Source organism: Filicampus tigris, chromosome 4 (assembly GCF_054856515.1).
Source record: "Filicampus tigris isolate MCC_2025a chromosome 4, RoL_Ftig_1.0, whole genome shotgun sequence".
NCBI classification, from domain to species: Eukaryota; Metazoa; Chordata; class Actinopteri; order Syngnathiformes; family Syngnathidae; genus Filicampus; species Filicampus tigris.
This window is the reverse complement of record NC_141220.1, coordinates 18,479,242-18,490,392: the sequence shown is the minus strand read 5'-3', so window position 1 is coordinate 18,490,392 and position 11,151 is coordinate 18,479,242. Positions and strand designations below refer to the sequence as shown.

Here is an 11,151-nt window from a genome sequence, read left to right as displayed (position 1 = left end):
CAAGAAACTGTGTTGAAGTCAGTTGGGGAGCTTGATGTATTCTTTGCCGCCATCTTGTAGCATCTATAAGCAATCATAAACCTTTTGAGGGGGCATCAATTGCTCAGACTTTCTCTTTGAGGCCGGGCGCGGTTCTAACACTGTGTTGTTGAATATAGTCATGGAAAATAAATATTAGACCACCCTGTTTTTTTCAGTTTCTTGTTCATGTTAAATGCCTGCCATTCCATATTTTCTTTTCTGTCTTTTAGTCACAAGACACACCTTTAGTGGTGCTAGGCATTCAAATGAACAAGAAATTGAAGAAAACAAGGAGGTTTAATAGCTCTCTCCATGACTGTAGAACTCTTGGATAGTGTCAATTAAAACTGCTCTTGTAGTAGTAGCAGTATCTGTCCTTCTGTATATCCTGATCCCATTCACAAAACACACATTAACAAATCAGCGTGGCAGTAATATCTGTTTTCTCCTAGCATGTGCCGTGAGAGACAAGCAGCAGACACAGGGTCATTAAACACGTGATGTCAAAGCTAATTGAGAAAAGGCCTCAACGAGTTCTGAAGCCTTTAATGAATTAGCCTCCCACCGAGCAACATCCTGGGTTCTAAAAGTGCTTCGATACTGCACCACTTGCATTGGAAACAGATGGATCAAACAGCCCTTTCCTTTATTTGGACTGCACTGTTATTGGAGGGACTTTCGGCAAGAACTGCCAAAGCTGGCTGCCGTTCAGCAAAACAAATAGACACAGATGTAGTTTTCCATTTTACAGGCTGTTTATGTTGTGCAAATTCCTTCCCCCAGAAGAGCGGGATATGTTCTTTCATGTTTTAGTGGCTCCGACTGACCGCAGCCCTTTGTGGAGAGTGTACTTTTCCAATACTAATGACATGCAGTCACACAAAGCTCTGGCAGCCATGCACTAGTAAGACTCGCTGCCCAATATCTAATTAGTCCACCACTAACTCCCAGTCTGGGGAAACATTCAGTACCACATTAAACGCTGGCGGTTTTTCACCTCAAAAAGAGTCCAGAGCAGATGGATTTGCTGTTGAGGAATCATATGAGGCACAAATCGCCTCCATCAGTCACTTTAAGTGACAACATTCTGGGGCTGCGGTTGTCACTGATCCCTCGCACTTGAATTGATGCAGCTTGGAGGGAGCCGAGGATTGGATGACAGTTTTATGTGTTGCAATGACTCTTTGGTGGTTTGTGTGCATGCATGTGGATGGCCAATAAAACATCATGGCAATATTCAACGGCAGAATTCATTAGTGAGTTTTGTGAAATACTGACATCTAGTGGCTGCTTCACACCACAACATCTTTTAAAAAAAAACAAACTCCCAAGCGTTACACGACATTACAGCACTGTTTCCAGAAATACCATTGTCTTTTCTACACTCGATCACTCGAATGTTAAAGTGGAAGTCAACCCAAACATTTTTTTCCAGAATATGTTCTATGCAGGCCGACTAGTCGAAACACCGCATTCTGATTAATATTGCATTTGTGGAATACGAGAAACCCACCCGTGCGCGTTTAGCTAGCTCAGCCCATTTTGTCACTTCTGTCCACTGAAGATGACATCGAAGTTGCTCAGGGTTCAGAAAATGACCTATTATGGCTAAGGTTCAGAAAACAGGTGAGCTGTGATTGGTCGTTATCTGAGCCCTGTGCAACTTTGATGTCATCTTCAGTGGACAGAAGCGACAAAATGGCCGCCCTCTGAGATGGCTAAAAGTCGGTGCATTGTGCGTCTTAATTTATACTCCACAAATGCAATAATAATCCGAATACTGTGTTTCAACTAGTGGGCCTGCATAGAACATACTCTGGGAAAATATATTTTTGGCTTGACTTCCTATTTAATGGTAAAGGGAGCTGCTGAATACAGCACGGACTGGTCACCAGTCAAACTGAGTGGTTGTACCAGGGTAGAGTGGGAATTGTTCCCTTGCAGTCAGCTTTGTGAACCACTACACAACCGCCTCTGCTATAAGTACATTTACAGTGCCATGAAAAAGTATTTGCCCCCTTCTAAAATTCATTGGGGAGCCTTCCCCGGAGTGGCCAGCCTAGAGAAATTACAAGAGCAATGTGATGACTGATTTAGTTAGACACAAAAGAACCAAAGACAACATTTAACTTCTAAAGAACTGCTGCCCTCCCCTCATGAGTTTTCATGACTCAACAATGAGGAACCCTAGGGGTCATGAGTGATCTGAAGCCTATCCCCATTAACTTTGGGCAAGAGATAGAGAGGGTACACCATTAACCCGGAATATATATATGCCAGCGGTGTCAACATGAACAGCCCGCCACCAATGATGTAGTAGCCGGCCATCTGCTAAAGTAGGGATGGGCAATATGACCTGAAAGTATATCACGATATCAGTATCTCATATTCTTCAATATCGATATACAGTATCTTGGAATTACCCGTCCCCCTTTTTTCAACGATTGAAAATAAGAACCCGGAGGGAAAAAAAGGCTGAATTTAGGTTATTTAGGTTAGGTGCGTCTTCTTCGGATTGATTTATACTTCTTTCTTTGTTGGTTTGAATGATTCTTCTTTGTGTTTGGAGGCGTCTGCGCGCTGTCAACACCGCGATCGGGTTTGCTTACTGATTTTTTTTCCTATTGAACATTTGATCGAAGGCACTTTCTATCTTTTCTAGATAAGAAAATAAAGTCTTTACAACTAATACGAACAAAATTTCTCTTCATAACAGTGAGTAAGGTTAATTCCCTTTCTGAGTCAAATCTGGGTTCGTCAACTTTTTGCTGTGTCAAGGTCTGATTTGTGAACATATCCCATAAACAAACACGGTTGGTTCTTTAAACATAAAAGGGTAAATACCAGAGGTGGGCATTCCTTCTGACCGGTCCGTCTATGTCCGAACGGACCTCACAGTCCATTAATGACGGACGCCCGTTTTGCTGAAGAGACGGAAACGTGCCCCAGACTGCATTGACTGTATATGCATTAACTTTGAATGAGGCGATTACAGTTTGATGCGGCTTGAAAAATAGACGGATTGACGGACGGGTACCCAGGCTGCTGACGGACCAGCAAAAAGTTTGGTAAAATGCCCCTCTGGTAAATGCAGTTCATGTCAAATGTGAATAGTACAAGAGCAAGTATGTAAAGTAAGCACTGCTTATGATTGTGATACTGATTTAAAATACACATTTGAAATACTTAGAGGATTATCGTCTCCTGCAAGCCAGTCTCAGTGATCTTCATCAGGCAAACAAAAAAAATAGTGTGTGTTACATGTGTTTTTTGTTAAGCACAATGGGGTGAAACGGTATTAAATAAACCACTTTGGCCCTTTTTTTACCCTAACAAGTGCAAGCTTGCCAGCACAGATGAAACCACAAATCAGTCTAAAAACTAACATCTAGCATCTCTGTTTTTTACGTCAACTATGTTACTGCAGTTGAGGGAAAGTCTGGTGGCTGCCAAACATCCCAGAGCCTGATATTTCTATCTGCACTGACACATGCTTCTCATCATGTCCGCTGGCAACGACGGCTCACTGTGACACGATCAATGCAAAGCTTCAAAGATCAATTCCCGTTCTGTGATGACTATCACATTGAGGCCATTTTACAAGCTTTCCAGTTTGAGATATCATCAATTGATTGCTGGATCAGCAGATGTTCGTGCAGTTTACCGGTTGATGGGCCAAAACAAACAACCCAATTTAATATGTGATTCGCGCTCCACTGACATTTTGTTTTTCCAGGCAACTTCCACATTATACCAGTGTGAAATGCATTCCAGTCTAGCTTATTCGCAGTCAGGTGTTACAGCCAACCAACTAGAATACTGAGAAAAGTGCCATGTTTCATGGAAGTGCCATAAAGCAAAGGGAAGGCGTGAAGAAATGAAGTACTTTTATTAGAAAATGACTGTACGTGAACAAAAATAGAGAACCGAAAGGTGAAATGTTGAAGTTCCTTGTCAAAAGACGGGTCATCGAAAACTAAAGGGCGGTATTAAAAAAAACATACCAATACAGGGAGAGCGTGTTTAGCAGCTTTCCGAACGAAAGAAACTTGACTAGTTGGTCCGAGACTTCCTTGACGATCCACGCATCCTGAGCCACGATCCCCTCTCTCAGTCACAAAGCTCAAACGGCCTTACGGTGGTATTCTGGCGGGGCCACCTCGTAGTCGCTGGCGCTGAAGAGCGTCGCAGAATTCTTGACGAGGTACCTGCAATGAAGCAACATGCGCCACGGGTCCGCTTTGTTGTACAGGCGAGTTGATGCATTGAGCTAACTAAAAAAATAAAAATAAAAAAAATGTTACAATAATAAAGAGTGCAGACGCTCACTTGAGGAAGTCTTGCAGGTAGGTGAGCAGCAGTGCCAGGCTCTTCTCATCCAGGGGAGTGTAAGCCAGCATGGCTCCGATTCGTACTTGCAAGACCAAAGGGGAAGATATTACCAAGAAGCGCCTATAGGGGCACATTCCTCACATATCAGATTGAACAGCCTCAAAATACTGATGAAAATATCATGTTCCGGCACATTCCAAAAGGTGCTCTCTTGGAATCTGTTGACTGTGTAGGACAACGGAGTATAATGGACTCATTGTCGTGTTCAAGGAACAGATTAGAGATGGTTGGAGCTTTGTAGCATGGACTTAGTAACCTCCTCACCATGACATCACCGTAGCTGAAGTGTTGATTTGAAGCAAGAAGGACAAATGGATTTTTGAACCCAATTCAGTTCCAACTGTTCAGATGTTGCAGCAGAAATTGAGAACAGACATTTCCCAACTTTCTGTCGAGTAATGTTCTGAGCAGACAGGAGTGGTACAGGTTGCAGTCCTCTTCAGGTTGGAATAGTTGGAATGCGTTTTATGCATACACCTCACAAGGCTGGCCATTCACCTACGACACTGACGACGCGTTTTCACATAGATCTGACACTCACTGGGTATTTTTCCTTTTGGAAGCTTGTTTGTAAGCGTTCCAGCTAGTAATTGTTTCTAAAGCACTAATCAAATTACATCAATATTTCAACCTCAGGAAAAATGGTCGCAGCACATTACAAGACTTTTTAACTTTAGTCACCTTCTAAAAAAAGGAAATCAGTATTATAAATCAGCATATATTACTGCTGCAGCTGTTATGAAATGCGCTGTATAAATAAAGTTGTTTTGTATAGTAATCATCAAAATTAGAAATGTAATCATGAAATATTACGCCTGTTATATGTTGGACCTTTGAATAGAACTACTGAAATAAGAATTTCACAACATCCAAATGTATTGCAACAGCCCTGTGCACTGCACATGCTATCCTTATGTTGTGCAAGATGGTTTACCAAAGAGCCTTAAGAGGTGGGGGGCGCCGTAGATCTGCGACATGGACGTATCCGGGTGGTTGGCCAAGATGTCTGCGTATTGTGGCCTCTCAAATTTGTAGAGCAGCTGCGTGCCCAGCATGACGTTGAAATATTCCCGTACGCCGGCAACGACCTCGCTCACTGCAAACTCCCTGGAGTGAGGAACATCAAAGAACCGTTAGCCTCCGGACAGTACTTGAGAAAACATTGAACTTCTGGCAAGATTAGAAACAAGTCTTACTTGCTGTCAGAGGTTCCTCTCGATTTCTTGTAGTTTGCATAATCTTCAAGCACCGCATCAACGTTCTTCTTAGCAGGCAGGTGGAAGAGCTGAAGACAGAAACCAAACACAGGTTGGTGACATTGAAAGGGCATAAGGACCATCGAACCTGACCCAAGTGTCGTGCAGCGTGCCAGCTACGGCTGTGCAACAAGTTTTGTTGCGAATTTCTATTAGAATCACAGGTAAACGGCGTTGCAGATGTAACGGCAAGTGGAAAAAAAAAAAATCGCATAGCGTATTTTTCCGGACTATAAGCCGCACCAAATCTTGGGAGACAAAGGTTTGAAAGTGTTTTGGGGTTTGCTCATGGATATTGAACATTTTTGAGTTGACTTGTTCTTGCCGCTCGAAGCTACCGGGCATTTTTGGGGCAGCAAAGGTCAGATAAGGAGTCACTTTGGAAAAATGCCCCAAATTACGTCAATATCCAAATCAAATTATTCATCTTGTCACAAGGAATCCAAAAATACACATTTTGATGTCCATCCAACTTCAACTGAGGTCGCTATGGCCCAAAATATGGTCAGGAACCGTTTGTGATGAGTTAGATTCAAATAAATGGCAGACATTGAACAATTTGAGAGATGATGTCTAATTGTATGTTTTCCTGTATTGCCAGTTCAAATAAGCAGCCATCACAAGCAAAAATGATAACCTTGAACATTCGAAATGGCTGCCAAAAAATGGAGCAGGAAAAATGTCCAAGAACCACACAACACAAAGCCCACAAAATAACACATTTCAAGGTCAAAGAGTATGACATGCAATGTTTTTGTAATAGTAGGCTTAGTTTTTTTGGGGCAGCCATTTTGAAAGTTCAAGGTTATCCTTTTTGGCATTTCTAGCTGCTTATTTGAATAGGCAATGAAGGAAAACCTACAATTAGACATTAATCTCTGTCAAATTGGACAATGTTAGCAGTAGTGTTGCCACGTTACCAACATTTTGACTTTGATACTATACCTGCATAAAATACCTCAATACCGGCACCGAAACGGGATCTTGAAAAAAAATCTAAAATCAGCAAAATTGAAACTGACAAAAGAACTTCACATTTTAAAAAATGTGTTAATATTCAAAATATTAGGATAGGCTTGATAAGAAAATAACATTTTAAACAGTAGTGAACATTTGCACACATCTGGGGGAGTGAGATGCTATATGTCAATCAAACTAAGAAAACTAGTTCCCATTTATTTATTTTTTAAACAGCACTTGGAGAAAATGTGCACAGAGGTTTATAGAGCCATTAGTGTGACATCTACTGTAATGCAGTATTGAGCAGGTTATGATCAGTTTCATGGCCAGATTTGCATCTGTATAGCCTCTGTGCTTTTTGGACACAGAATTAGCCAATTCTAAATTTAAGAACAACTTTTTAAAATAATGAGATCAATGCCTGCATTTATATGTTTTTACAAACATAATGCATACATTATTCACTATAAGCTTTTACATTACATGCCATATTCTTGACCTATTTGACTGCATTTTATACAATACAATTTTATTTATATAGCGTATTTCATAACAGCTAGAGCTGTAACAAAACACTTTACAAACAGTAGATAATAAATAAAGACAATAAAAGGCCGTAATACACAAGTATTAATAAATAGAGATATAAATGATATACAAGTGTGGGACCACCCTCTTTTATTTTTTCCGTGGTATCGGTTAAGTCCGTTTTCGACGCCGGTTAGCTGACTCCAACCGACTGGGGCCACGTGTGTCGATTAAATATGCAGGATGGAAAATCAGGGATGGAGGGACGATGCCCAGCTCTGTAATTTGATATGAAGCGCCTGGGAGTTTCAAGCGGCAAGACAGTGTCAAAAACAGACAATATTTATCAGGGAACCTCAAAACACTTCCAAAACTTTGTCTCCAGGATACGGTCACAGGAGCTGAAGGCTGATCCTCTACTATCACTACAGCATGTACGTATTGTACAGCCTCAAAACATTGTTCCCCAGAAAGAACACCAGGGGGCACTGTTTTTCCACTGCCGGGAGTCACAGACTGGAAGTCAGTTCAGTTGCTCTGTGTGGAGTTGTCCAAAGACAATAAAAAACAAACCAACTACTAACCTGCTTTTGTCGTGTAATCAGATCCCAGTCATCCACAAGCCAAGGTTTCAGCTCCTCAGGAATTTTGACTTTAACTTCAACTCTGTTTATGAAGGTCTCCTCCTGGCCAAACAAGATCAAGTTACATGTTACACGATACAGCCAACAACAGTTCTTTCCACGCACAGCACAAACACGTATATTGTGATCCAACGTCAGCGTAGGAGAGTGGCAAACATACACTTTCAACTGTGGGGTCAACACGAGCCCTCTTCTTACGTGGAGGGTGGGTGGGGTCACTTCCTGAACTTGGACCTTCTCCTGGACCAGGAGCTAGAACAGACATACATAACTCTCCCTCTGTAATATCAAATACAATTTATGGTGCAATCGTTTTTTTTTTGTTTGGATTGAGCTAATGATGGCTATACACAAGAAATAGCCGCAAAATTGGACACGTGTGTTATATTTCCAAGTCTGGATGTGTCATCGGTTGATAAAAAATGCTGTCCATGTGGTGCGTTTTGAATAAGAATACTTAAAAAAAAAACCACAATAATTGAAAAAGGGGTATTTATACCAGAACCTCAAAGAGATTACTGAGAAATTATGCTTGAACAATGTATTAGATGCACCCATCTTATCTAAATAATAATTGAATCATACAGTTTATAAGTCACATTAAAGCTGAAAAGACTGTCAATAACATTGGTCAAAAAATTTTAACTTTTTTTTTTTTAAACCAGTGATGCAGGTTAAACTTTTCCAGATGAATTTTTGTTTTGCACCGAATCGGAATCCACCCTCAATTTTTTCTCTAGCACGTCAGGTTTTCATTGTTAAAAAAAAAATTAGCACTTATTGTTATTATTGTTTAGCACTTCAAATGAATTAAGGGTTAAGTTCAGCAACAGGAGGATCTTTTTTCTGAAATGTAAAATGCGTATTATGCGAGCGTTTATAGGTCAAATTTAAAAAACAAAAAATGAAAATCTCAAAAACCTGATGTGCTAGAAAAAAGTAAAGACATTTTTCAAATCAGTGTCAAAACCGTTAATAGCTATCAGCATGATAAACTTGAACAAGCGTCATGACATGATTGACTCCATTACACATAATGAAAGGCACATACTCACTTTTTTGTTTGTTCTTTTTGGTTTTCCTGCGATAGAACAAAAATATTTACAACTGTAAAATTATGATTCAGCATTACAAAGCAAGCGAGCCAATAAACAGGGAATCTTGTCACTCACACGTCGTTTTTCTGTGATGTAGCAGGTATCTTCTTATTCGGTGCAGCACCCCTCATTCTTCCTTCAACATAATGGTCTCTACGATATGAAAAGAGGCAGCAAAAAAGTCAACCTTTTGGACAGGGCAACAAATAAACAACATCTATTGTAGAAGATCAACTGTCATGTGAAAACATATGTTGACTCAACATGGACATTTTTATACAAAATAGACAGTTACGGTGGATATAAAAAGTCTACATACCCCGGTTCAAATGCCACGTTTTTGTGTTACAATAAAATGAGACCAAGAAAATGAGACCAAAAAAAGTTCTATATTTTTGCTTGAACCAGTAAGACTTTTGGAATTATGACAAAGAAGCTGAAACTTATTCATTGGACCAGAACATATTTTCCCCACGTGTTGGATGGAATCATTAACTATTCCAAATAGTACTCAGCGTTAGCACAAAACACCCAGGCTTTTGCCAGAAAGCAAAAACTTGTAAGGAAAGCCCCCTAGAATAACGTAACTTTATTTGGGGGTTCATCAGAGGCACTTTAAATGGTGACAGGTGTGTGCTGACTCCCATTTAACATGACTTTAAATGTGATTGGTTAATTCTGAACACCGCCACAATGAGGGTGAGCACATGTGTGCAACCAAATTATTTTTGTTTCAATCCCCTTTCAAGAAGATAAAAGAAAAAACAATTGTGCTGGACATGTTATAGGTCACATTACTGGTGGAAGTTTAACAATTATTTATCTTGGTCTCATTTTTTATATCACAAAAAATGTCATTTGAACAGAAATGTGTTTATATTTTTGTAACCACTGTGTATGCTTTTTGAATGTGTTCATCGGAAAAAAATGGAGAATGGACATACTGGTTGGCCTTCTGAAGCTCTTTCTGTTTCTGCAGATTGCTGTCCACATACTTCAGCACTCTACTCTCAGGAACCCATTCGTCCCAACTAGAAAGAAGCAAGAGAACAAATAAGATAAGGCATTGATGCCAACCAAAATACAAATGTGAACCGAGTCCCTTACTTTTTATTCCACCCGCTATAATGAATGAAATACTTGATTTGTTTCTCCTTGACGTTTATCTTAACGCACTGCAGAGAGACGTTATTGGTACACTTTGAGAACGAGACATTCAAAAAGGAAGAGTGCTGTGTAGACTTACCTTAGCTTCGTAGAGCAATGGCCCATGAAAACACAGCACTCTTTCACCTGGAAACAAGAGTCATTCACAAGCAGGTCAGCAATCTGTACAAGTACATCAATTTACTCTAGACAAACAAAACATGACATTCTGAAAGAGAAACAAGCGCACGGAATGTCATAACGGACAATAAACTACAAATGTATTTGCTCTAACCTAGTTGTGCACACGTCAACCAACCTCGACTATTAGATTTAGCCAATCTAAGCTAACAGCTATCTCAGGAAAGCATGTAGTGGGAAGGGGGTCTAAATATTGGAGGTGAACACGTTTTTTTCATTCATCAATGAGTTGGTTTTGTCGTTATGATGATATAATTTAAGACAAATGAAGATAATACGGGGAATAAACACATGAAGACATGCACTGTGCTCATAGCAACAACAATGAAAGCTAGCAGCTGTAGAGATGTTAGCTAATGTCTGAGGTCCAATCCATCCACTTGGACGTTAATTATCATCGTGGTTCGATCACGGCACAAGCGGAGAGCGCAGTACCTTCTTGAAATTTAGGTTTCGGGTCCTGTTTCGGCGCCATTCACGGATTAAACGATCAAAATAGGGGAAAAATCGCCAGCTCCCATTCCAATCTGAAACGGTGCCGCTCACTTATAGACGTCATCACCAATGTGCTGACGTCATTAAACGCGACCAAGCATAGCGTGACAACGACTTCTGGTTACTTTTGTATGTGCGTTATTAGATCACTTATATCTTGTTCAAGAATGAGTGTTAACTTTTTATTTAGGTTCACAACGATTCTTAAACGTGAATTAGGAGATGTCGTTAAAAGAAACGAGACCACCGTTCATCATTTGAAAGAGAAAATGTACAATTAACACTTCTCGTCTCAATGAAATCCGGGCCTGTTAAAACTGATTCAATGTATATATATATGTATATATATATATATATGTGTACATACATATATGTATATATATATATGTATATATATACACACATATATGT

General features: G+C 40.1%; 1 protein-coding gene across 1 annotated transcript; it reads right to left on the bottom strand.

Annotated features, from left to right (window-relative positions):
• Positions 1-3,891: 3,891 nt before the first annotated feature.
• On the bottom strand, positions 3,892-10,847 carry morf4l1 (mortality factor 4 like 1). Its single transcript, XM_086029615.1, has 12 exons — positions 10,681-10,847; positions 10,145-10,191; positions 10,006-10,073; positions 9,843-9,929; positions 8,974-9,051; positions 8,857-8,882; positions 7,962-8,053; positions 7,742-7,843; positions 5,610-5,698; positions 5,348-5,520; positions 4,351-4,435; positions 3,892-4,229 (listed from the first exon to the last, which is right to left on the bottom strand). Exons 1-12 carry the CDS (start codon positions 10,718-10,720, stop codon positions 4,145-4,147), a joined length of 972 nt encoding a protein of 323 aa, XP_085885741.1. The 5' UTR covers positions 10,721-10,847; the 3' UTR covers positions 3,892-4,144.
• Between the last annotated feature and the right edge of the window lie 304 nt (positions 10,848-11,151).

What these genes read in the sequence shown, in the direction of transcription:
- morf4l1 (XM_086029615.1), bottom strand. Translation starts at nt 10,720, where the DNA reads ATGGCGCCGAAACAGGACCCGAAACCTAAATTTCAAGAAG. An exon ending in CATTGCTCTACGAAGCTAAG is followed by an intron (nt 10,074 to 10,144) that starts GTAAGTCTACAC and finishes GTCTCTCTGCAG; the next exon opens with TGCGTTAAGATAAACGTCAA. An exon ending in TATAGCGGGTGGAATAAAAA is followed by an intron (nt 9,930 to 10,005) that starts GTAAGGGACTCG and finishes GCTTCTTTCTAG; the next exon opens with TTGGGACGAATGGGTTCCTG.